This window comes from Centropristis striata, chromosome 19, assembly GCF_030273125.1.
Source record: "Centropristis striata isolate RG_2023a ecotype Rhode Island chromosome 19, C.striata_1.0, whole genome shotgun sequence".
NCBI lineage: Eukaryota > Metazoa > Chordata > Actinopteri > Perciformes > Serranidae > Centropristis > Centropristis striata.
This window is the reverse complement of record NC_081535.1, coordinates 19,387,243-19,413,838: the sequence shown is the minus strand read 5'-3', so window position 1 is coordinate 19,413,838 and position 26,596 is coordinate 19,387,243. Positions and strand designations below refer to the sequence as shown.

General features: G+C 38.1%; 1 protein-coding gene across 1 annotated transcript; it reads right to left on the bottom strand.

Moving 5' to 3' along the window:
* Positions 1-988: 988 nt before the first annotated feature.
* Positions 989-20,063, bottom strand: pdcl (phosducin-like). Its single transcript, XM_059358641.1, has 14 exons — positions 19,907-20,063; positions 19,722-19,805; positions 16,749-16,865; positions 15,215-15,355; positions 14,985-15,128; positions 12,108-12,289; positions 11,799-11,882; positions 11,266-11,512; positions 10,699-10,985; positions 9,664-9,811; positions 8,499-8,842; positions 3,507-3,690; positions 3,236-3,417; positions 989-2,699 (listed from the first exon to the last, which is right to left on the bottom strand). Exons 1-14 carry the CDS (start codon positions 19,911-19,913, stop codon positions 2,136-2,138), a joined length of 2,715 nt encoding a protein of 904 aa, XP_059214624.1. The 5' UTR covers positions 19,914-20,063; the 3' UTR covers positions 989-2,135.
* Positions 20,064-26,596: the final 6,533 nt, after the last annotated feature.

Sequence of the window (26,596 nt, the reverse complement as noted above, 5' to 3'; positions counted from 1 at the left end):
TAGAATGAGACAGCCTGATGGCTGTAGGAGTGATCTCTCCGTCCTGAGAGATAACGAGATAATATATTATTATATATTGAGTGGACAGGATTGGATGACCTTTCGACAATATGTGTTGAATGAATCACCTCTCAGGAGTTTTACAAAGTGGAAAGAAGCCTGTTGAGGCTGGTTTTCACACAGCAGGTTAAACTATACTGGTGATTTATCAGATTACTTCCATTGTTTATTTTGTCACATTTTTGTTGTTACAATAGGACTGATAATAAAAAATAAATACATAAGAAACTCAACTACATGCCAAACCCCCAAAATGTAATTTTGTCCAAATTTAAAGTTGTAAAAAAATAAAACTATGACATACTCTTGACACTGAGTAGTTGAGTTTCCTTGAGAAATATCATGGGTACAGACCTTTTTCAGAGCAGTCATTTCGACTTGGAGGAAAAGCACAGTTGGAACTGATATTAACGATAGCTACGATCCAGCAATTAACAGCATTAATTACATCTGTGCCTGACTGGTCAAAATGACTGGCCACGTGTGTACATAGCAGGGTATTTAGAGAATTGAATATCCCCCCCTCCGTTTTCAAAAAACTTGTCATTTACATCAACCCGCATAAATACGCCGTCGATCGCCATTATAAGTATGCCTAACCTATGGGGCGGCAGTGTAGGGAGGATTAAGCCATGCAAGCCAATCAGAATCAACAACGAATAACACGAGCGACTTCCTGTTCCTTTCAAAACAACTACATAGAATGAGCGTGAGAACCTAAAACCCCGTTTCTCCCAGTTGACACGACAGCACATAACCGGAGTTTTCCAAATTCTCCACTTTGTCCGGAGTTTTTAGAAATAATCGTTTTCCGTGATAAAAACTGGGTTTTCGAGTAAATGAGAGGCCAAACCGCATGGAAATATCTGTGTTTTCCCTTTGTGTAAACAGGGCCTAAAACTCTGATGAATAAAAACATAACAGGCAGTTGAGTCCAAACATTTGTTTATTCTTCACACTATTTGAAATGGTACAGCACATATAAAAGTTATAAAATCAACTAAAAGTCAGTTTGGGCTGCAGTTTTCGTATTCTACAGAGTGAAAGATATTTAATACGAAGAAGATGCACGACAAAAAGAAAAAGAAAGAGGGAATGTGTTTGAACACAACAAATAAATAGTTGACAGTCACAGCTTAAAGAAAACATTTAACATAACATCTACATCATTCTCACTATGCATAACAGCTCCTCAATATGAATAATGTCAAAGAAATTACCTTTATTAAAAATAACTTATGTTAACCATGGACTGATGTCATGATGAAACTAACTGGGCTGTGAGATGTTTTGCGTGCATTCACTTTTGGTTTAGTTTCAGTGGTTTTATGTTGCTGTGAGGAAGAACATGGCGATCCTGGCTCAGTCAGTTATCACAACAGAGGTCCACATACATAACAATAGGGCTGTACCGAATTGTTATATTCTTAATTCTGCTTTGTTGTTTCTTTGCATGTCCATTCTGTTTCAATCCAGTATTTCTGCACAGTTGCAGATAAAACATTATCAGCCTCTGATTATATTCTAATATTATAAGCATTATATTATTTGTCAAATTAAATACCAGTGGTGGCTGCATAGCGTTGTTTCCAACTCATGTGATCCTTATGTTTCAAATGACAATAGCGAAACAATAGCTGAGATTCTCCCAAAGTATCATGCCTTTATCAAATGAGATTTTTTGCTTCAATCCACAATTGTTGGCATTCAAAAACATTTTCACTTTTTTGCCAAAAAAATGTTTGCTCTCCAGTTTGCTACTCACAAAGAGAGGCACGCCCCTGAATTAAAGGAGCAATCTAACAGCATCATAAATTACATTAATAGAACCACAATGCGAAAAAATCTATTTCAGCTTAAACACTAGTACAGTAAATAACTAAAGCAAGGTGATTCAATAAAAACAAGATTGTTAGAAAAACAGACATTTGAAGTGTCATTTGAAAACCTTATTAGATGCTTTAAATGTAAAAAAAATGACATTCGGTACAGCCCTACATGAAAATGATTTGTAGTCCATGCAGATTGTGTGTGCATGTTTCCCAAGCATATAATGCATGTGAGTTATTATGGCTCTAGTCTATATCAAGGTCAGAGTCCTCATCGCTCACAGTGTTCTGAATGATGGCTCCGTTGCGAATCGTCTTCTGAACGATGGGCGGCTTGTCGGGCAGCAGGCCGTACTCCTGCAGCAGCGCCTCCAGGTCCACAGCAAAGAAGTCCTCCCCAAGCTGGTCCGTGACCCGCACGAAGTTGCCGATCAGGTCCCCTCCTTTGTAAACGAGCAGAGCAGGCAGAGCGCTGTCTCTGAACAGTGCGCTGGTGCTGATGGCCGAACTGCGGACGCTGCAGAATTTGACCAGCGGGTATTCCTGAGCCAGACACATCAGGCTTCCGCTCATGGCCTCGCAGCCCGGGACCTCCGGCTCGTAGATGTGAATCATCACCAGCGTGGTTTTATCCTCGTTGTCCAAAGCCTCCAGGAAGTCCTCGCCGCTACTTAGCTCATACACCTGCGCAAAACGTTTGCCGCGGCAGAGCTGGCGCCGCATCTCTTCAATGCGCTGCATGCGGTAATGTTGGAGGAAGTCTTCGTCGTCCTCTTCTTCCTGGAGCATGTTGTACTCTTGCATGGTCATCTGTCAGGCAGACAAAAAGGCAAACATGCAGTTTGTAAAAGGAACAGTCTACATTTTTTGGAAAAAATGACAAGAATTAGATTAGAAGACTGATACCGCTCTAGTGTTTGTGATAAATATGACTCGACAACCAACAGACAGTTAGCTTAGCACAAAAACTGGAAATGCGTCTGTCTAAAGGTAACAAAATTCACCTATGAAGATATCTAAACCTCACTAATAAACATGTTATATATTGTTAAATCTGAACGAAAGCTTGGCTGTAAAAATGCCAATTCACCATTTCACAGTGGTAGACCAAGACTGTCACTAATTCACTCACCCATAATTAGACTGAAATTAGAGGAAGGCGGCGCAGGGATTCTACTATGTTAACCAGGTTGTCTTTAATTAATATCTTGCCCTTATTTAGCCTTCTTCCACAGCATAGTGTGGCACAGCTTCGAGAGGGAGTCACCCCTGTACTGCCAGGATGGAATGATGAACGAGAAGCATTTCATTCCCAATTGTATATAGTTTGTCCTCATTCTACTTACTTTGCCTTTGATTTTGTCTTTCAGCTCTTGCTCTTTCTCTTTGTCTTTCTGCAGGTCAAGGTCGGAGCGGCAGGACATCGACAGCTTCTTGATCAGTCTTTCCATCTCTCTCTTCTGCTCATTTTTCTGCTCCACCTCCAGCTGCTTGTACTTCCTCCAGTCATTGATAACACCCTTTGGTCCTGGGAGAGAGCAGTCACTGTAATTCCTATACAGCATATTAGAGTGGTCTTTTCTTGATATGTGTGTGTGTGTGTGTGTGTGTGTGTACCTGTGTTGACGGCACTTCCATCTGCGCTGTAGTCTATCTCGGGCTCATTGACGGTACCGTCCCGGATGGTCTTGTTTTCTCCATCATCATCCTCGTTATCGCTGCCTTCATCCTCACTGCTGCTGTAGTAGTACTGCAGCTTCTCTCCCAGGAGCTTGTCATCTAGAGTCGTCATGATAACGGCTCACCTGAGGGTGCAAGTTAACAATAAGATAGAGCACAGACGCAACTTATTAATAGAGGACAAAGCGCTAAGCTTAATGGTGTGTTTTTTGATATCATGTTAAAAACAATATCCATTAATTATAGTAACAAAAACGCTATTTAAAAAAAGCACAGACCTACAAGCACATTTTCTACCCAATGCTGCAATAATAATAATAATAATAATGATAATAATAGGTTAATAATAGAACAATAATAATGGAATCATTTGAATTACTATTAACATAATTCCAAGTGTGTTGGTATGTTTCTGGTCACTTCTTCTGTACTGGGGCTGTGTGTATGTTTTCAATTCTGGTATCATGATTTGTGACAACTTTAATAGAATGACTGAGACATTCTTTATCTTTGTAGTGTAAGCAGAGGAAAGGCTGCATCAAGCTAAATCAATAAGAACTCATCTAAAATATTAATGCAATACATCTAAAGATTGCATTTAAATAAGCATGACAACCTATGTTTTTTTGGGTCATTCAATTTATTATTTGCATAGGCATTGCAGTGAGAAAATATTGCCATTTGGTTTATCTTTAAAGCCTTATTGATAAAACCTCAACAGTTTTATCACACAATAGTAAGGCATTAGTCAGTGGAGCATAATAATCCTGGCTGACAGCCTTCCAAGCTGTCATAGGTTGGACAGAAAGGGCTTATTTCGAAAGTAGGACATCTGAACTATACATAGCTTACAATAAATGTGTTAACAAATCTTGGTCTTAGAGGCCTTTAATGATGCACTCAGCCGTAGTAAGAAAACTAATGTGCACAGATGGAGAGACAACGAGGCAAACACCACTGATAAATCCCTCTCACTTTTGTCAGGCAGCAAAATGGCAGTTAATATAATGTCCAACTACAGCTATTTTTTCATTTAAAAAAATAAAAAACTGCTAACTGTTGCTATTCGTTGACAATATATCTCCACTGCCTTTGAATATTGTGTCATTACACATCGTCACACTGTTAAAATAATTGCCTAAGTCATTTTTTGTCAAAATTGTTTTTTTTGCCAAAATCATCTCCTCATGACGCCGGCCATCTATGTTAAAATCGCCTACATCCTCCTTTAAGGTCATCACTTCTTTGACAATTTGCCACATTCATAGGCATCAGATAAGAACCCAGCAAAGAGCTAGAGGGAGACTGTTTAGTTATCAGTTTATCAGTGTTTTATTGTTGACACTAATATTGGTAACACTTAACTCTAAGGTGTCATAAGCGTGTCATAAACATGACATGGGATGTGTCATGAACATTAATGACACTTTGAAGTAACATTAATGTTAATGGTACTTGTCATATTATGTTCCTCACAGGCTTGTGTGACTCTTATGTAGATACCTTCGAAATAAAGTGTTACCATATCTTGCTTAAGTCACAAAGGCATGTTAAAAAAAATCCCTTAGTCGTTTATTTATCTTAAGTTACATAATTTACACACAGTGTTATTACTATGCCAATAGCCATCCTTTGTTACATCCTTTTTTAGTGAAAGTATCAATAAATGTTGTTACACTTTTGTTTTTTTGTGTTTCCTGCAAAACTTGAATAAATTACTTAGGAGATTATTTTAACAGGGTGACGATATCTCCACTGCCTTTGAATATTGTGTCATTATACATGTAAACAGTAGGAGGGAAGGCCTACAGCCAACACCTAAACTGTCAAGAGTCCCTGGCGATGTGACAGCTAATAGCTAAAGCTAATTATCGTTAGCAAGCTCCTAACTGTTACTGCCATTTCCTCGAGCATGTAAATGTTAATGTAAAGAGGATATAGACAATCCAATTATCTTGTTCATGATGTAGGACATGGGCCGAACCGGCTAGGTTAGCATTAGCAAACTGAGCTATCTTTTCGGCTTTCTGTGTAAACATTTGGCAGCCAAAGCCCAAGTGAAGGTTAAATTCACTACACCAACATTCTACGTCGCTACAAACGCATCAAAGCGTCCATTCATTTTTAATAATTAATTCGGAATTTACCTTGATTTGTTGGCCAGCTAACGTCAGTAAAATAGCACCACCTCCCGCAGCTCGCTCCAGCTAATCTGCTAGTTTAGCTACCGCAAACCACTCTCCCGGAATATGGTGCCTTCAAGGTTCACAGAAATGTCGTAATTATGACTTGCAAGCACAAATGTGACTGATATTTAGCTCAACAGCTAACCCATAAGAACCCATGGTGACACCATAGACTGTATAAAAGGGTGACACGCATGTAACAAACACTTTAAATGTTGTAGAAACTCCCATATTCAGCTTTATGATTCACCTTAACTCATTAAGTTCCTAAGCAAGACTGTGTGACTGACAAGAAGTGACTTCTCCAAAATGTGGGTGTGATTGGAAACAGAAATGTGAAAAAGTAGCTAATTTCAAAAAGCCTATTTTTTGTGCACTTTTTTTTGCTTAGCAACAGATAACTCAACCATATTTCCGCTCAAGATTACTGAGCTGCACAGTTAATTCTGCCGTAAATTCTGTTGTGAAGTTGGACTTTACTGAAAGCACTTAAAGGTAACAGGGTTCATCCCACTGACGTAGAAAACGCAGGAAGTGCTGGAAGTATTAGGCAGGTCCCATCTTCACCGTGGGAGGGCAGTATGACTATGAAATATGACAGTTATTGGGCCTACTACTGCTACTACTAGTAAAATATTACTCTGATACAAGTTGCATATACCTCTTATTCTATTTACTCATATGATTTGTTTGTTTTTTTAAAACTTCTATATATCTGTATGTATCTATATTTGCTGCTGCAACATCCAAATTTGCTGGGGATCAATGAAGGTTTATCTTACTTTATCTATCTTATGTGCCAAAAATCAACAAATAAATACATATTCATTTAATTATAGGTTCACTTTCACTTTAATACATATCACTACATAATTATGGATTTATGTGCATGTTGTTGTTGGTCCCTGATATTAACAGGGCTTGAAGCAGAAGAAATTCCTGTGCCTGAATTTTTTTTTTGCATGGGGGGGGGGGGGGGGGGGGGCTCTGATGCATCATGTATGATGAAATATTAGCATTCAGTTAAAAGGAGATCCAGATCAAAGTTATTAATGATATGGTACTGACAATTAAAAGTATCGAAACAAACCATCTAGGGGGGTCCGGGGGCATTCCCCCCCCCCCCCCCCCCCGGGAGAAAATTTGTACATTTTTAAGTACAATGATTCTATTTTGTGCACTTTGAGAGCTAAATGAGAGCAAACATCTAGAGGGCACCAAATTATTTTTTGCACAGTTTATTACGGGATCTCGCGGTCTTCCGTATGGTCAGGATTATCGCGTGTTCTCGTTATCTCGCGTGTATACGGCTGGCTACGCTGCCGTTATGCGCCTGGTGGAGACTGACGCCCATAGATATATATATAAACACTTCTTTCTTATATATATCTATGCTGACGCCGGGCAGAGGACGGAGCAAACCCGCGGCGGAGCCGCTCCGCGCCCGGTGGAAATGTGGGAGAGCGCACGCACGGACCGTATAGCCGTGTTTCTACTACCACCGGGAAAGTCTCATGCCACACCCTCTCAAATGTCCGCTCACTCTGCGTGTCTCCACAAGTTAGCCCCCAGAGCGATTTAGAGACTCTGGAGGTGACGTATGGTTTTCGCCGTCGTTAACTGTGCACAGAAAATGATCATAAACAAAGCAGCATGGCTAATTATTATGCACAGTGTCTCCGCTGATCATATCGTGATCGTGAATTAACGGTACGCGCTAACTGCGCACCGAGTGTCCGGTGCTTATTGTAAACAAACAGATCGCTGTTTCTCCTGCAGCAGCAGCACATACACACTGTACTGCTACAGAGCTAACTGCCGCTAACGGCGGTTCTTCTTAACGAGCCGGCCTCCGGCTCGTTTGCGGGTCGTTAAAAAGAGAGTAAGAAGGAGTCGCTGGATTTGTCTCCAGTCACTTTCTTGAGAAATAGTAATGACGTGGGTCTAAGAAACGCTCGCCGATGAGCCGCCTTCCGGCAGGCTATACGCTATCCACCGTAATGCCGCCCTCCCCGGTCTTACCCAGATCTAACTAAGTAAGGGTTTTTTGTTTTTTTTAAACATGATTAATAAAAAAATAAAACAACACCAAAAAAAATCCCGAGCCGGATTTCCGGCACCGTGCCGGAGGTCTTCAAGCCCTGTATTAATAATCGCACAAATATCTTAATTGACCTTAATGTTCTAAGTCAAGAGGGTCACTGCTCTTCAGTTTCATGTGTTTTTAAACCTTGCTGTACATCCTGATCATTGAAAAACTTACACCCTGCTATTTGGTCAGTCTTTCTCGCGTTTCCATCAGTATTCAGCTTCAAGCCAAAAGAAACACCGGGTTCACAAGAAGCAGTGGAGAAGGGAATGAATAGGTACAAAACAATGGTTAATCAAAACAAGGATTTTAATCACTGACATTTTAAATGGACAATAAAGGACAATAACCCACTTTGAGCCAATAGATGTATTTCAATGAATAGTTATATTGCAGTGCAATCAGTTGTTCACAAAGCATTTGTTAAAAAAAATTACAATTTATGTCTTCACTGATGTGTTTGTTCTTATGTGAGACAGAGAGTGAGCGACTTAAGGCGCGTTTTATACTGAGCTCTAAGTCCTGCATGATCCTCCGGGGCTGTTCAACCAAACATTACTGTAGTTCTACACACAAACTTGTTTTTTTCCTTAGCAGCTGCCTATTACTTTCATAACTGGATCTCTAATTATAACTGATGTCTGCAAAGAGTCATAGCTCATCAGTCCTTACTTTACTTTGGGATTGCTCCTCTGTCGGTACTCTAAACGCCACATAGGGACACGTCCTTGTGTTCAAACAGACCAGCTTCTTCAGCGTGGCAGAGTTCACTATGTCAAAGCCGACCTTGCCTCCAAATGTGCTGGGCTTCCAGTAATCTGGAGAACATATGGGGTTTCCCAGAAGGCCTTTAAGGGAGAAGGGGGCACCCATCTCCACCATGCTCTCTCCAAATATGGCCCCCTGTCGCGTTTTCTCCAACAGCAGACCAGGATAAAACTCAAGAGCATCAATGTCACCGTAGAATTCTTCAAGCTCACGGGCTATCTCCTCATTATCTGCAGTGGTGGAAGAAGTATTCAGATTTAGCAGAAGTAAAAGTACTAATACCACACTGCAGAATTATTCCAGTAGTAGTAGTTAGATTAATGTTTGTACCATTTTTAGTGTAGTAACAACAATCAGATTAGGGGGAAAAAGGAATTTAATTATGTCTATTTTCTCCTTGCTTCTCTGCTGTGATTGTACCACCTATGACTAACCCCTGCCATTTTTTTTCACACACTTAACCTTTCATTTTGTGTAGCACATGCACACAAAAGCTAGTTGTTTGACAAGTGCTCAAGTTGGTCAAACAAGTTAAATGTTTATTTAGTGGGGGTATTTTTTATTTTTTATGTAAGAAAAATAATAAAATTCAAAATAAATCAAGTTGAGTGGCAATTTAAATTAGTATGACCTTTTGGTATTAGAATTTGTTATCATTATTTATCTCAGCTACATTGCAGATTTTACAAAGTAGTTTGAACTATATTTTTACTTTCAGAAGCTTTAGTTAACCAAAAATAAATTTCTCCCAAGGATAGCTTTGATGTAATTCAACTTGTTCCAGTGTTCCAGCTCACAAACTGTAAAATGAAAATCACTAGGACTAATATATCACTTTTTGCCTTGTCAGCAGTATGACTAGGCCTTCAAAGGATAGCAATGGACGGAAAGCAGTTGATAGCAATGGAGAATAGGGTTAAAGTCTTTAAAGGAAGCGGATTCCAAGAATGTGGGCTCAGCTGCTCTCATGGACTTGTAAAAGTGAAATATCACATGCTTAAAAGGCTGCACATCGCATTGTGTGGGCTGTGCACGGACATGATTTTCTTACCAGTGAATTGGCTGAACGATGTGTATGGCTTGAGGTTAAATCGCTTCCTGTACTCGTTAAAGGGCTGTATGCGGAGTTGGCGGGACTCCTTTATGGCTCCTACAGCCACTTTGGTTACCACAGCGTTCATGTTAAAGCCGCCGCCAATCTGTAGGACAAATAGTTGAGAATTAACTGAATTTTATAATATAAAAAAATGCATTATACAATATGACTGGTCATTTAAATTTTTAGTGTGATTTAAATAGTAGATTAATACATATTAGAATATTTAATATTTCAGACATAACCTGCTTTTACATATGCATTTCAATCTACAATTATAAATGTTGGCACCCTGCAAAAAGTACTTTCTTTCTCTGGATTTTTACATGTTGTTCATCTCTACAGCAAGCACATGGCTGCAACACTCTCAGATATATATACTGTATATTCAGTCAATAAATATTAATCTTCATATACAGCATACTGCTTGCCCTTCATACACAAATTAAATCAGTATAGAATGCTACGCAGCTCATGTGTATGTGCTTTGATGTGTATGCTTACCTGGGATTAAGTTTTAAATATAGCATGCATGCCAATATAGGCTAATATATGTAATGATCTATGTGATAATAATTTGTATTTACTGTGACAGTAAATACAAATTATTAATTCTGTTTCCAGCCAGAGCATACACCTCTTTATCTGGCAGACAAACCCCAAAACTATCCATATTTGTTTCTGTTCAGAATATAAACCATTTCTGCAGCTATGACTTTAATCATATTTTCTTCCTGTCGTCTTTTTACAGTTGGCCAACATCAGTTAGTCACACAACTATATGAAAAAATTAGCCAAGTCACTCTCAGTAATTACATTTTCACTTACAGGATACAAATCCAGCAAAACAGTGAATGCCAACAACCATTTCACACGTAAATTTGAGGCAAGCAATGCTGCAGATTATATCCCATAGTTACAATTAACTATGACTTTCAAATGTATTGATCGCTGCATATTTATGATGTTTCTGTGTGTGTAGTTTGTTACCTGGCCAGCAGGCTGCCGAGCGAAGGCATCCACCAGCTTCTCAATGCCGTAGTTTGTAATAACAGAAGTGTTGAAGATGAACTGCGAGTATGTCAGCTCATCTCCATCAATAAAGAAGCTGTCAGGCATCAAGGGGTGCCAGTGGTAAAGCTGGCTGAACTCCAGAGCAATGCGGTTACCATACTGGAAGTTCGAGTTAAACAGCAGGGTGGGATCGAACTTCAGCTGCAGCAGGTATCCACTGAGGTGCTGCACATACTCCTCTATCACAATTTTTATTGTCTCGCCTGAGGGAAACGTGCAGGGGCACCAAGAGGATAAAAAGAGTACAATTAGCCTGCCTACATGATAATGAGTCACAATAAAACAGGTTCAAACTTAAGTTGACTCCAATAAAACAATCCTCCAGGTAGTTATGTGGGCATGTTCTGACATACACTGATGTAAACAATATACATAAACTCTTGTAAGAAAAGGGTTCAATCTCATCATCTAACTCCTACCAAGAAATTTGATAAGTAGTAGCTAAAATGTGTAACTATTTATTCAACATTCTGTTCAGCTCACCAATGATGATGAAGCGTGTTGTCTGGAAAAGCTGTTCGTCATCCCAGGTGGGATGCTCTGCCTTCAGGATGTCACACACTCGGTTATGCTCCCTCAGCCACAGCGTGGCGTACATTCCCAAACCAGGGAGGAGTCCATACACTTCCTGACCAATGGCCATCTGACCCTCAGGAGGGATCCCAGGCGGGTAACTCATTTTAACGGGTGCATCAGCTACAGAGGGAGGGTACATCTGGCCGTCAATTAACTGATGGAAAAAGTACAAAAATAATAATGTAAAGTTATATATTTCAGCTCTGCAAAATCTGTCAACCAGCCATCTGCATTTATCTGACAGTATACTTTACTCCAGACTCCTGTAGCTCCTCAAAGACTGTTCAGTATATTTACATTAGTGACATTTGGAAGGTTAATAATTAAGTTAAGTTAAATGAGTTATTGACAAATGAACAGCTGCTTAAGCGAAACGGTAAAATATCAACAGCGCTGGTAGTGAGTAACAGATTTGGTTGAAAACTACACCAATTCTTCACCTGATACTTGAGTTTCCCATCACTGTGGAGCCTGAGCTGGAGCTGACGTTGCAGGTTGTCTCCATAAATATGCCCTGCATCCACCTTTGAAATAAGTGAAAATAAGAAAAGTTACTTGATGAAACAAGTAAAGGCATTCATTTAAAGTTATTGAGCTATAAAGACAAAGTGGCATTGCAGCCAAATATTATGAGGCTTTTTCTACTTGATCGGTCCTCCGGAACCAAATCCAGGCCATAACCTCAAAGTTACATTCAAAGAAAGCAAAGACCAGACAAGTTTATTTTTTCAGCTGTCAGTGTGACGAACCCCATGTGCTTGAGCCTTGGTGAAGCCCAGACCCATGCGATTGTAGGTCTTAAAGAACTGGTGGGTGAAGTGCTGTGCGAAGAAGGCGAACATGAGGTTGGAGCCCTGGGGGTCGGGTCTGAACGTCCTTCTCTTCAGAAGTCTCTCAACCAGCAGCTCAGGGTCAGGTAGCCCAGCCTTGCCTGAATAGAAACACTGAGACGTCAAACACAGCACTGATACACCAAGCCTCTAGTCATAACACTGAAACAGTGCGTCTGTGCTGATACAGTTAACACATCACACTGCACTTCTAAACCCACCAAGGTCAATAATGTGCATGTATATCACTGCGATGGACTATTTAAAGACTACTACCACTCAAAAATATGCTGCTCTTCTTGTTTCAACAGTTTGATGTTTGAGCTTCAGCATGCAGAATGTTTATGTGCATTTGTGAGTTTGACACTAATATGCTGTTTTCACGTTCACCTGCTAATAGTGGAAAGTTTCTCTGTGCACATGCTCCCTCCAGCATGATTTATGACATCACAAGTAGTTTAGAAGCCAATCCCGGTCCAAATTGTAACTCACACAAGTGTGATGTAGAAACACAAAGTCATAAAAGTCAAAATGTGTTTAATAATTTAATTTAAGTCAAATATAAAATAAGGTAGATGCCTTTTTAAGGATATCAATTTGTTAATTCTACTTTTTATGTGAGGAAAGTAAAATTAGTCTTGCATGTTCTGGCAGCATCAATTATCAGTCTTCTAAGGAAGGTGATACAGAAATGGGAATGTGATCTTGGGGGGCAATTCATTGAAGATGATTGGCATGAAGCAATAGTCTCTGCCAAAACCACATTTATTTGCAACCGAATGAGAGAGACCCAATATAAGATACTGCATAGATCCCACATAACACCGTTCATTCTTAACAGGATGGATAACCGGACCTCTCCCCTTTGCACCAAATGTAAATTGTCCGTTGGGACATACATTCACTGCTTTTGGGAGTGCCGTCTGATTGCAAGGTTTTGGAGCAATGTAGCCCAGGAATTGAGTAAAATTTTCTCACTTAAAGTTCCAAAGGATTCTGGCCTCTTCATATTAAGTCTGCCTTCAAAAACACTATCTCTGAGCAGGACAGATTTTAAACTTTGTGACAAACTTCTGCTTCTGGCTAGGAGATGTATTTTAAAGCAATGGATAAGTGATAAACCTCCAACTGTCACACAGTGGTACCAAGAAACGTATAAAGTTCTACCCTTAGAAAGACTTACTGCGCGAATGAAAGGGGACGATAACTTGTTTGAGGGAACATGGTCGGCCTTTCTGAGGTACTTACCCGCGCCCCTCCGGGACACTGTAAATAAGGGGAGATATGCTTTTGACTGGAATATCTCCACTGGATGATTTATGTTATGATATCTGTATCATTATACAGATTGATGATTTATGTTATGATATCCCTTCTCTGCATTTGCTCTGATTTTATGTGACTATTTAATTGTATATGTATGTATGCACAGTATATGTGTATGTGTATGTATGTATGTATGTATATATGTATATATGTATGTATGTATGTATGTATGTGTATATATATATATATATATATGTATGTTTGCTGTACTGAATTTATTTAGGCATTTTAAATTTAATTTGATTGTTTTTATTTCAATTACTTATCCATGTGTATTAATGTCACCCACCCTGTTATTGTCTCGGGTATTTCTTATTTTTTATTCTTTATTTTTTTACTTTCACTATATATGGGCGAGAGAAGGCATAGTATGTGTTTAGGGTGACTGATATGACAGTTAGGGGTGGCTGTAGGACTCTTCTTTTGATGTCTTTGTGAATACAGAGAGCACTTGTATGTTGTTTATGTTTTGTTGTGAGAAAAATCAATAAAATCTATTTGAAAAAAAAAAAAAAAATTATCAGTCTTCTAAAGGGGAAAAGATGTTCTGGCCTGTTTGTATTTCTTTTATCAAAGCATAATTGTCTTGGGTGGCACCAATCCCGGGGAACAGTTAAGGTTAGTTGCAAAATAAATGGTGTTGGTGTGCCGTGACAGTGGCATCAAGGCTGGATTCGTGTGACCAATTCAGTATGCAACCAAAAGTGAAATAAGGCTACAATCTCCCCTCCTGTTCCTGAGTTAATGGGTTGAATATTTGACAGAAAAGAGTTCCTGCAGAACATTATGATCTCACAGTGAAGTTGACCTTCGACCTTTTTTGTGTATAAAATGTCATCACTTCATCATTGTATCCCCTCAGATATTTGTGTGTCACAATTAGCATATCACTTCTTGAGTTATGGACAAAAATGTGATTTGTGAGGTCACACTGACCTTGAACTTTGACCCTGAAAAATCAAATTAGTTCAAGTTTAAAGAAAGGAAGGACAACCTGCACATACTCAGATCATTTTCAGTTTAATATTAAGGATTACTTATACTTATCACACGGCTATGGGACTATACTTTAAAATACATTTAATCCAATACATAACGTCATATTTACAAATTGTATTCAAATCTATTAAATTGTTATAGTTTAAATAACAAAATAACATGCAATGTGGTGCAAATTTGCTCCCACTCGTGCAGTTATCACAGTATTGCCATGAATAGACAGGGCTGGGGAGTATTTGAATATTTTTGGTACTGTCTCAAAATAATACTGTAGTGTTCTAAGGCTATGTTGTACCACAATTTTAGACTAACTAACTATGATACTAGGATACTATACGTCTGACCTTGCCACGGCTGATTATAGATTTGTTTTTGTTTTTTTACAGCTTGTACTTTTGATTTTATCAAATCGGGATATCATATTGTTTTAAACCTGTGGTATTGACAACCCATCTCAGTACTGATACCAACCTCTGACACCCAAAGGTGTGGGGCAGTCCTCTGGCACTGGGGGCAGAATCCGAGTGTAGTAGCTCAGATTATAGTAGGATTCCCAGTTGAGGTAGCTATATTTTGAGTTGTAGGTTGGAGGGCTGGGTATTAAGTTGGACCTCACTGTTCATAAAAAGAGGTTATTAGATACATTGAATATGTAGCCGCTGAAATAATTTAATATAATGAATGAACAGCTGACTCTGGACCTGTTAGAACCAGTCGCATGAGGACGTCCCGTAGGAAGGTATAGTTGATCATGTCCCACAGCAGGCGGAAATGGGTGAGAATGTAATGCACCGTATCTGGGCCAGGCTTTAAGAACTGACGCACTCTTGTCCAGAACTCAGCTGTGGTGGGAGGACACATAAAAAAAAAACAATGTTAGTCTTACTGGAAGTCACAGCAGCTGGAAATCCAAAGTGGAAATTCACTCAGGATAACAAAGTCATGATGTCACAGTCCAGGAGGATACTCTTGGCCTTGGTGCTATAGCCTGGATCAGGGCCTCTGAATTCACAGTGAAAGAAAATGGATATTCAAGTTTTTCAAATCCTGGAGGTGAGGCTGGATTACCATCAACTGTCCCAGGGCCCGAAAAGCTCCAGGCCTATACTGTGTAAATTAGTTTGTGATAATTAAACTGAACATTAAAGCACAATTCTAACTCAATATGATAATAAAGGCTGATTCTGCTTTATTGCTTTATTGTCCATAAAGTAATACCATCAACGTTTTAGTTTTGTGATTAGATTGTATGAATAATCCCTAAATAATATGTGTTGTTATCATTATATAGTATAAAACACATTAAAAAAGAAATATATATTATTTTAAGAGTATATATATATATATATATATATATACATACATTTATATATATATACATTTATACACACGTATATACACACATATATACATTTTGTTTAACCCTCTGTGTTTGACCATTTTTTGTTTTAATTCTCTGATGATTCAGTATGTTTGAATCTATATGGTATGGTATTATAATTTGTGAAGCACCTTGGGTTTGAAAGGCACTACAGAAATCAGTTTTATTAGAATTATTATTTCAAATCCAATTAGCATTGATTTGGAGTCATGTTTCTGACCACCTGACAAATGTAAGTCCATTATTTACTCTTTACTTTAGCTCTGTTTTGTTGCTTCTGTGAGCCCCATGTGTGGTTATTCTATCTTATGTAAGAAACAAAAGTATTATTGTAAGCAAATGTTATTACTGAATCCCAAGTCTCCACTTTGTTTGTCTTTTCCATCCTTCCTCTCCCCCGCCTTCTTTCATCTCTCTCTCTCTACACACTCAAAGCAATAGTTAATTGTTTTTATGCCTGGTGAGTTGGATGTAACTGCATAACTGTCAGCCAAATACATCACATCCGATTAACAACCACAGTGTGTGAGGTTTACTTGTTAATGAGAAGCAGAGCGGCAGAGTTAGTGGAAGGCAGAAGCAGCTCCGATCCAGCTGGCCTCTTTCTGGCCGTTGCTCCTGTTTCTTCCAATTTATTCCAAATATTTGGGTCTAGACAAGAAGTCCAAACTCTGAGCCAGAAGCTATGCTGCACTATTTCCTGATTTAACAAGATGAAACCGCCTTTTACATCGCCTTACATCTAATCCTTTCTGTCTTATGTACAAAGGAGTAACAGAATATTTCAAATTCTTTGACAGTGCAGTAATAAAGGAGGATATGAGAACTGGTCTCGTGAGCATAATTGGACTCACGGACAGTGCAGTTTTCTCCACTGAAGCCCGTACGAGTGCAGTCACACTCATACTTGTCCTCACCATACCTGACACACACACCCGAGTGCTGACAGGGGATATAACAGCATGGGTTGACTGTGGAGAACAAGAAGAAGAACTCAAGTTAAAGAGTGAAATACTTACATAAACTTGTATATAAATGCATACACCATGACATTTTGAGGCCAAATGTTTGAGACACTGATGAATTAGTTCCTAAACAAAACATCCGTCTTGGTACAAGATTGGATTAACACTTCTGTCTTTTAGCAGGACATTAGGTGTCCAAGACTACGCCCACTTTTATTAAAAAAAAAAAGTCAGCTATTACAGTGAGGTAATCAAATTTTTTCCTGTTCCCTGTGCAGTTCTTGATTTTTCAGAAATCTTGTTTATTTCAGCTGGAAAGCGGTGCAATAAACTCCCATTGTCATACTTGAAAGACTGTTTTACTGATCCATTATTTCCTCATAATTTCTAGAAACTTTCCTCGAAATAACTATTTATTTTGATAATCATAAGTAAAATAGAGACATTTATAGATAAGTTTAGTTGAGTTTGGAAGATGTCCAACTGATCCTTTAAAGGGCCATGTGGCTGGAGGCTTTCATTCTAAATTATTAAGAGCACACATGACTGAACTCATTCAATCACCTGAACATTCTTCAGGACAAACCAACTGAGTGGAGACAGAGTTGAGACCTATATATTGAGCTGTCCACTACACAACATCAACCACAACATGGCCGTTCCATAAACTTTCATACACTTACACAAATTTGGACTATCTATCTATCTATCTATCTATCTATCTATCTATCTATCTATCTATCTATCTATCTATCTATCTATCCATCTATCTATCTATCTAAATATAAATTCCCTTTGGGTAGAGCTGTGCACAGTACAGTGTCACAGTATTGTAAAGTGTTTATGGGATTAATCTCTGAGTGATTGTAGAGAAGTGGCTTATCATTGGTTGCAAATAATGCGTCACACACCCCTTCTCATCAGTGAAAGCTGAGATTCAACTGAAAGAAATGTATTCAATTCCAGAGACATTTTCAGTAAAAAAAATAAATAAAGGTTTTAAATAATGTAGAACATTTGCCTGCCTTTGCTTGATTTTGACAAATAGTTCAATATTTTTTCATGTTATGACTCAAGCAATGAAATGAGGACTATTAGTTTTATATGGAATGACTATTCAGCATTCACAAGTATAGTTAATTTTGACTGACATGACATGAGCAAATGATAATGCAGCAGAGAGTTGTATGAAAGCAATTGATGCATGTCCAAAAGCATTTGTAATTTGTTGTAAGGAATGAGAAACTGCTACTATGATGTGCACAAATTACTAAATGTTGTGGAGGTTGAACTAACTGTAACTGCAAATGTTAATAGTGATGTGAGAAATGCACAAAAGCGACTGAGAAAAACTGTAAGTGTATTTCCCGAAAAAGAAAGGACTCTTTAAGATGGATTATGCATCTAAAATAAAAATGTACCAAAAACTGAAATATGACTCCTACTGTCATGGGAAAACATGAGTGTGGGAAAAAAGTATTCAAGTCAGTGGTTGAAAAGTCCTTTGTTATACACAGAGGGAGGAGGGGGAAGGGGGGTGACTAACTTACACATTGACAAGATAAAACAAGCACAACATTCTTGAGAACTCAAAACCTCTTTAATAAAAACATGATGACTGATAATATTGTTTGTATCACACATTCCTTCACCCTCAGATTTATGCACGGATTACTACGAGTTCATAATATTATAGAAATAGTTCAGGGTGCAGCATTAAACACAGGCATGTTACATAAAGCGTGCAGTAAACTATGAAACATTCAGGTAAAGGCAGAGCTCCTCAAACAAAAAACAATATTACTGCAGAAAGCTTATACACTTCCCAGCACGTGTAAAAACATGTCTCTCCCAGCCCACACTGTCCCCTTCCCTCTGTCTTCAAGCAGAACAACCAACAGACTGGCAACCTCATTGGACTGCTATGTAAACTACTTAGACACTATCTGATTCCCCAGGGCACAACCAGATCAAGTCTCACAAATTCAGAAAACTCTTTTGACTCCAAAGGTTAAAATGAATCACTTTTACTGAGTCAAGAGTATGTTTTTGTTCTCCAACGACTCAATTAGTCTCAAAATTCCATGAGTAAGTCTTCCTGTGTGGGCCTTTACTGCAACAATGACACAGCATCTCATTCAGGAACGTAGGACTTCTTGTGCAGCACAGGAAAGCAGATATGAACAAAGGTGGGTAAACTTTTTGTTCACATGTGTGAGAGCCGATAACGCTGGAGGGCAGGATGGTATTCTGTGTATATAAGGGGTGTGATGTTGTCGTGCAGGTTAGGCTACATGTTTGGCCGCAGGTCAGGCAGGAAAAGTCTGTCTGGGGGCTTCACTGCTGGGAGGACATGCATCCAATTTCATGAATCTGTCAGTGAATTATGAATCTTTTCGGGAAGATCAAATACTTCTTGTATAAGATAGATGAAATCTTCTTACTGCAGCAAGTTGTGTTGAAAAAAAATCATAATGAGGCCTCACAGTGCTAGAGTTCCCTTATTATAATGAGCTTTAGAAGGAAAATAAGATGTCAAACATGATGCTGAATAAATCATCTGTTTGCAGTGTTTATTCTGGTTGACCTGCAGTGTGCCCCAAGCAGGCTTGCCAAGGCCTGTGCATCATCAGGCTTACGAGAATGTGTTGAAGTAAATTGGCAGCTTAAGCCCGCAGGGTTCAGAGGAAGACCTGATAAAACCACAGGGAGAAGGAAAACACACGCTCGCACGCACGCTGATTCATGCCTATTCAACAGTACTTTCCTGCAATCGTCCAGGAGCAGCAAATACCCAGACTAACAGATATGACTATGCAGGCATAACAACACCCTCCTCAAAACTTCTGAACTCTTACTTACCTGTTTCGGAGGTAACCTCATCGCCCTGGCATGCAGGCTCCCGCAACAGCAAGAGCAGAGTGCAAACTGATCCTAGGACAGAGGCTTCAACAAGAGTTGGAAATCAGTTTGTTATCAAGGAGCAGAAAGGGTTTAAGAAAAAAAGAAATAAAGCAGCCACAGAAGCAACACTCAGACATACTTACATCTCATTACAGCAGGCTCAGTTCAGGGTAATGTCATTCCAACCCATAAAACTGTAAGAAAAATAAATCCAAGGCTGGTTGAGAGAGCGGTGAGGAGGAGAGCCAGTTGTTGGCAGACACAGAGACAGAGAGAGAGAGAGAGAGAGAGAGAGAGAGAGAGAGAGAGAGAGCAGCAGGAGCAGCAGTCCAACAGGTTAACTCCTGCGTGTGAGAGCTGCAACTCCGCCGCACTGCGATTTCACCTGCAACACACACAAAAAAGGGAAAGTGGGATGGAGACTTCAGAGAAGTGCAGGTTTTACACTTCTTTATCGCCCTCTGTTGGTGCAAAACGCAACTGCACGCTTTTATCTTTTTCCATGTTTCCTTCCCTCTATACATTATAGAGATTATACTGTGTGGGACATATGAAAACTGGGTAACACTTTACAATCACCAACTAAGTAATGTTTATAGATGGTTTATAAACCAATTATTAACTATTTACAAAAGTGCTATACATATTTAATCGTTAAATGTTTTAAACCAATTTCTTAAAGGTTTATAAATCATTTCACAATCATTAACATACTTAATATGGTGTTAAAATGTTATAATGAGTGCAACTAAAACTATTAATAAACTGTTAATTATAATTTAATTGTTCGTTAATGGTAAAGTAACTATTAACTTACATTAATATACCTTCTATTAGCCATTTTAAATTATTTAGTTAGTTAAACAATAATACAATTATGTATTTACTGTTCTAAATGGTCTTTTTTCGGTTGATAAATGATGATTAAATAAATTAATCAAATTTATAAAATTATTAAATTAATAAACTATATGTTTACCATTTATAAATTATGGTTATTGTAAAGTGTTACCGAAAACTGCTCTGTTGGACTGATTTATTTATATACTTTTCCATATGATGTATTTTTTTATATTATACTATTACATATACATACTGTTTATCTCCTGCTATCTCCTACAATACTTTTCTATACTGTAAATATCGGAGCATATATTTTTTCTTTTATCTTCAGGGTTCCTTCGCCTTTTCCAAAATGAAAAGCAAGAACTTTTTAAACATTATTTAAAACGTTTTTTTTTCAATGACTTACAGCTGTGGTAAAATGCTTATGCAATAAGATGAATATTTCACTTCTTCGTCATATTAAATTTTTATTGTGCTTGTGTAATAAGCACTTTGAATTTTATTTGGTCTTATCGGTTTATCTTTTGGTTCACAATATACCAAATACTATTCATGAAGGACATTGGACATGTCATAAGGAGAGGGAGAAGCACGTGTGTAAATAATAGAAAAAAGAATAATGGCTGAATTATTTTTTGCTGCTTCACTTCAATTCAGGCTCCTTGTAACATTCGTGCTGGCCAACTGCCATGACTTACTGGGAAACTTAATTAGAAATGAGTTCTCGTTAATGTTATTAGTCACACCTGTGGTTTTACTATTATGGCAAGTCTGCTGAGAAAAGCAGCCGGGACTGTAATTGCTACAGTCCCGGCTACAGACCCTTAGGGAAGAGGATTAGGGCCACACAAGAAAAAAAAATTTGAGTTCTGACTTTATTCTCAGAATTCTGACTTTATTCTCAGAATTTTGACTTTAAAGTCAGAATTTTGACTTCAAAGTCAGAATTCTGACTTTTTCTTGCGTGGCCCTAATCCTCTTCCGTACCCCCTGACCGATTAAATATGGCTTTATTTTGAACGGTGGCTTCATATTGATAATAATAAACTGTATCTATATAGCCCTTTACATTAACCCTCTCATGCATGAATTATGATAAACTCAATCAGGATCCTTAGGGATGTAAAACAATGTTACAAAATAAAGATATATTGTCTCTGTACTGAGGAGGATAGTGTGACACAAGTAACAGTCTCTGAACTGTAGATCGTCATAGAATTGTGACTGTAACTGATGTTTATCATACTGTATTCTTGTCAAGTCTCTGAACTGAGCATATCCTCTCATAGTGTCTTATAGCATGTATCATATTTCCTGTCAAATCACGCTTGTTGCTCATGTTTGAGACTATTTTCTATGATAGTTGCCAAAGCATCCGGTGCACAGAGCTGCAAGACACTGCACACAGGTGTACGTGCTCTTCGTGTGCATGCAGCATCTTGGCATCTGATGGCTTTTTTTGCTTCATTGAGCTGAGGCCAGTGGTTTCCGGGGGCAAACTGGATCTAAGGTGGGCCTTAGACACTGCCCTCCGTAAGCCGGTGGTGGAGTGGCACTGGGTCTGCCTCTGGTGTGTATCTTCATGGATCCTGCATTGATGAGAGCACAAACTCTATTACTACTTTTGAGCTCTACAAAATATAACGATATATAAAAAAAACTCAAATTGCAGTATAAAAACATAAAGAAGTTGATCTACAGCAAACCATTATAGGATATGAATTATTTTCAAGAACAACATTGGTAGTAATTGACATTGCATTAAAGTTGAAACATAGCTAGTGATGCATGATGTACAATTGAGTTGAATAAAAAATATTAATAATAGCTGAAAGTAATATTCACTTTACCAACATTTTTATCCATCAACCTAAAAAACATTGCAGAATAGAATAGAAAGCTGCAGTGAAACTGGCAGAAGTACAGCCAACAACAACAGTATTTCACAGGTAGAGACTATTTTGGCAGCACAGAGGAGAAACTCTGGGGCAGAACCAAGAGGCATGTTGAGAAATACTGTTGGTATGAAATCCTGGCTGACTTATCTGTGATTGATGCCACACTCTCCTTTTGAACTGATGTGGCAGATCATATTAGCTTTACTTCTCTTTTGTTAATATGTAGTTGATCTTCTGAATTCACACACCTAAACATTTCCACCACCTTTCACCGCTGCTTTTCTTCACTGTGGCGGTCTCCATGGATGTTTTCCAGCTGCAACCATAAAACACAAACCTTTGACTCACTCGTAAACAGACTTTCCTCCACTCGTCATCTGAGAAATTTCAGCATTGTTTGGCTCCTGGTAAATATTTAGTCTTGTTTTGTTGCTTAAGATGTTTGGAGACTGATGCTCTGGCATTTTACTAAGTGAAAGAGGCAGAGACGCTGTGAGAAGCTCAGAGCAGCTTAAAAACAACTCGCCTAAAGTCCTGTAGATGTATCTGTATGAGGGTTAGGATTAGAGGACTGCAGGACTGCTGCAGAATGAGGACAAACAAGTCCTCCAAAGAAGAAATTACATCCCCATACAAACTGCATTCTCAAATTTCGTTAAGAGAGAAACATATTTTCTCCCAGATTAGTCTCAGTTTTAAACACGATTAAAATTGTGAATTTGAAAAACAAATGCAGTTTATATAAATATAAAATATATCATTTTTTATTGAATAAAATGCAGAGTTTTGTGCTTTATTACGGTAAAAGCGATCCTCTCTGTTAGGGATTAATAAAAAATAGCAATAATCACATTATGACTTTTAGCAAGAATGCTGCTTAGACACATTTATAAAACACATTTGTATGCCAGGCACAGCACACAGAAATAAGGAGTATCGAAAGAAAGGACACACTGATAACGCTTTGCACATCGCCACATATTTTGAGGGCAAGCAGATAAAAAACTGAAGCACTCTTTGTGCTCCAATTCAAGGCCACGGGCCCAGGTGGAGATTGATACTGACCAACACTAGACAAGATACAATAGTGTGCTGTTAGCTTTTTTTCCTTCCACAGGGCGCTGACCGGAAGCTGAAGCACCAAGAGGCTAGGACTAGCCTGCGTGCCTACGTAATGGGCGGGCCGAGTCTAAACCATGGTGCTGCCCCAACAGTTTTTGACCAATCAGATAATTGCACATTCATATTATAAAACTCTGTGTAAAAGTAAGTTAGGGATCCTTTTTCTGGGAGGTGGTTACAGCTAACTGCTTTGCAGCCTGTGATTTCTGAACAGAGAAGGTCGATGTACATCATTTACTCTTTCATTATTGTCTTAAATAAATAGTCAAAAGGCTTTTACTCTCCTCTCATCCGTTCTGCAAAAAAAAAAACGAACTCTAACATCTCTTACATTATTTATAATGTAGTTTAATAATTTCCACTTTAATATATTGTCTGTAAGTGGCCCCGGGGTGGAGGAGGGTTTAAACAGAGCAGGTTGACTAAACATCAGTAAACTGTGAGAGATCTGAACGGCTCAATGGTAAAATACATAGAAAACAATGCAGATTTTCACAGTGTTAAAATCTCACATTTTCCATGATGGAAGTCACTTTTCTCGCTGTAACTTTTCACTTTGGGTCTTTAACTCTTGACAGGATGCAAAAAGTTCAGAGTTGAAGAGGTAATTTCAGAGAAATCGTCGAGTGAAAGTTCAGAAAGATGTTTTTTTTACCGTCTGAGAAGTTGTCTTTGTTTAAATTCTGATCTTATATTCTTGACTTACCTAGAGACAAACGTAGCAACCATGGAATCTTTCACAGCTTTTTCTGTTGTTTTATTGTTATTGTTTAAATATTTTATCCTGAGATCAAATCCATATAACTATGAATCTGTCTCAGTCCTCTGTTGTCTTGTATATGTTTGGTTTTAGTCTCTATATTGTTAATATAGAAATATATTAGTGGTGTTCTGCTGTAATTTTGTCTTTAACAACTTTACATTTTAATTAATTTTGTTTTGAATGTGTATCTGAATGATTATCTAATATATCTATTTTTATTATAATATTTTGCCTTCATATGAATTGGATGGGCATGATGTGCATGTCATTGTTTCTCAATCTTTAGACATATTGCAACCATTACAACAAGGTGTTTTCTTGATATTTTAGGACATACAATACTATTACCATGATCAATGTGCTATTCTACAGCGTTTCTTGCCATTTTTGTACAAACGACACTATGACCGATTTTTTACTTTTTTTAAAAACTATACTATGACGTTTTTCCCATCTTTGGACATTCTTTTTTATCATTGTACAATGTGCAACAGAATTCTGTTTATTTTTTTTAGTAAAAAGACATAAAAAAGACTTAAACATACAGACAATAAATAGAAAGAACAAAGAACATTCAGTTAAAAACAAGATGTGGAAAATAGCTGAATGGGGCTGTAGAAAGAGGGGGAAAAAACAAGATAAATAAATACTAGCAGCACACAACAATTAAAGTGCAGTGCAGGAAGTGTCACAGTTTTTAGGTGCTGGGGTGTGTGGGTGCAAAAGGTGTGATGAAGGTCACAGCACTGGGGAAGAAAGTGTTCCTCAATGTGTTAGTCCAGATTTTTATTGTTCTGAACCCCCGTCCTGAAGGCAGGGGGACAAACGGTCTGCGACCCGGTTCGGCAGGATCTGTGACCGAGTCCAGGTCTGGGAGTGGTCGTCCCACAATCCTGTGCTGTTCTTACCACCCGGGCCAAGTCCTTCCTGTCTTGTGCTGTACAACTGGCATACCATACAGCCCCACCGAGACAGAGGAGGCTTATTTATTTCATTTTATTTTATTGCTAAGGCAGAACTTCCTTTCACAAAATTTAAGGGGCATATTGAACTCTTAAGGATGTAAAATGATTTTATTTTTTATTTGTGACCTTAAAATAAAATTAAATATTTGTAATTTTCTTAAAGTAGTTGTTTATTTATTACCGAAGCATTTATTAGTAGGCCTTAAATAGTTAAAATGGTGTTAATGTGAATAATTGCGTTGCAGGGCGATTTAAGGTGGGCCCCTGAAATTTTCTACAAGCGATTCTATATGAAAAAATGGTTTTGCATCAGTTCTGTACATTGCATTTAACCAGTTGCAGCAAAAAAAGATAAATGAACATAGATATGGATGATAGTGGGAGATGTACACAAGTCTTATCAGAAAAATGTACTTCCAAGTTTATCACTAACAAATATGCATAAAACAATTTTAATGTTTGTCTACATGGAGCTAATTTATGATGCCTTACACAAATGCATCATACCATAGGAGCATGTTTATGTAACCAACCGTATGTATTGAGTAATGTAATAGAGTGGAGTAAAAAGTTTACCTCAAAAATGTACCGAAGTATAAAGCAGAATAAAATGGAAATACTGAAGCAAAGTATGCCAAAACTGTATGATCAGTTGCATTCCACCTCTGGATAAGAGACCCAACTCAACCACAATAGTTGTGGGCATCTTACTTTTGATTAGATCCCAATTATATATATTGTCAGTTTGGGTGAATGAGCTCGGACTGTAGTGTATAGCGCTTTGGATTAAAGCGCTATACAAGTGCAGTCCATTTACCATTTTATACCTGAATCCTGTCTATGTACACACTTGATGCAGACTTTTAGCTCACTTATCTTCAGCCCTGTCCCACAAACCACTTGCCCTGCATGCAGCTACAAGAATATTTCTGCAAAAATATCAGTTTTATACCATTTCAAAAAGCGGATACGTCATTTTGTAGTATTTGTATAAGCTCTCAAATACTTTTCGAATTTCATTTTTATCTGCTAAAGAGGCTGAAAAATCTATTATTTAGTAGAAGAGTTGACACTTTCCCCAGAATTTTCAGAAAATTAGAGGCTTATTTTAAAATCGCCCAGCGATTTTTCAGGCCTCAATGGGTTAATTTTGCCAATTTGTAAGTAGTTTTTATATTTTAACTCAAGCAGCTCAGATCCCACTGACTGATTATTACAAAACCAATATTAAAACAGTAG

What these genes read in the sequence shown, in the direction of transcription:
- pdcl (XM_059358641.1), bottom strand. An exon ending in ATCGTTCAGCCAATTCACTG is followed by an intron (nt 8,843 to 9,663) that starts GTAAGAAAATCA and finishes CCACCACTGCAG; the next exon opens with ATAATGAGGAGATAGCCCGT. An exon ending in AAGTAAGGACTGATGAGCTA is followed by an intron (nt 3,691 to 8,498) that starts TGACTCTTTGCA and finishes ACCCTCAGGTGA; the next exon opens with GCCGTTATCATGACGACTCT.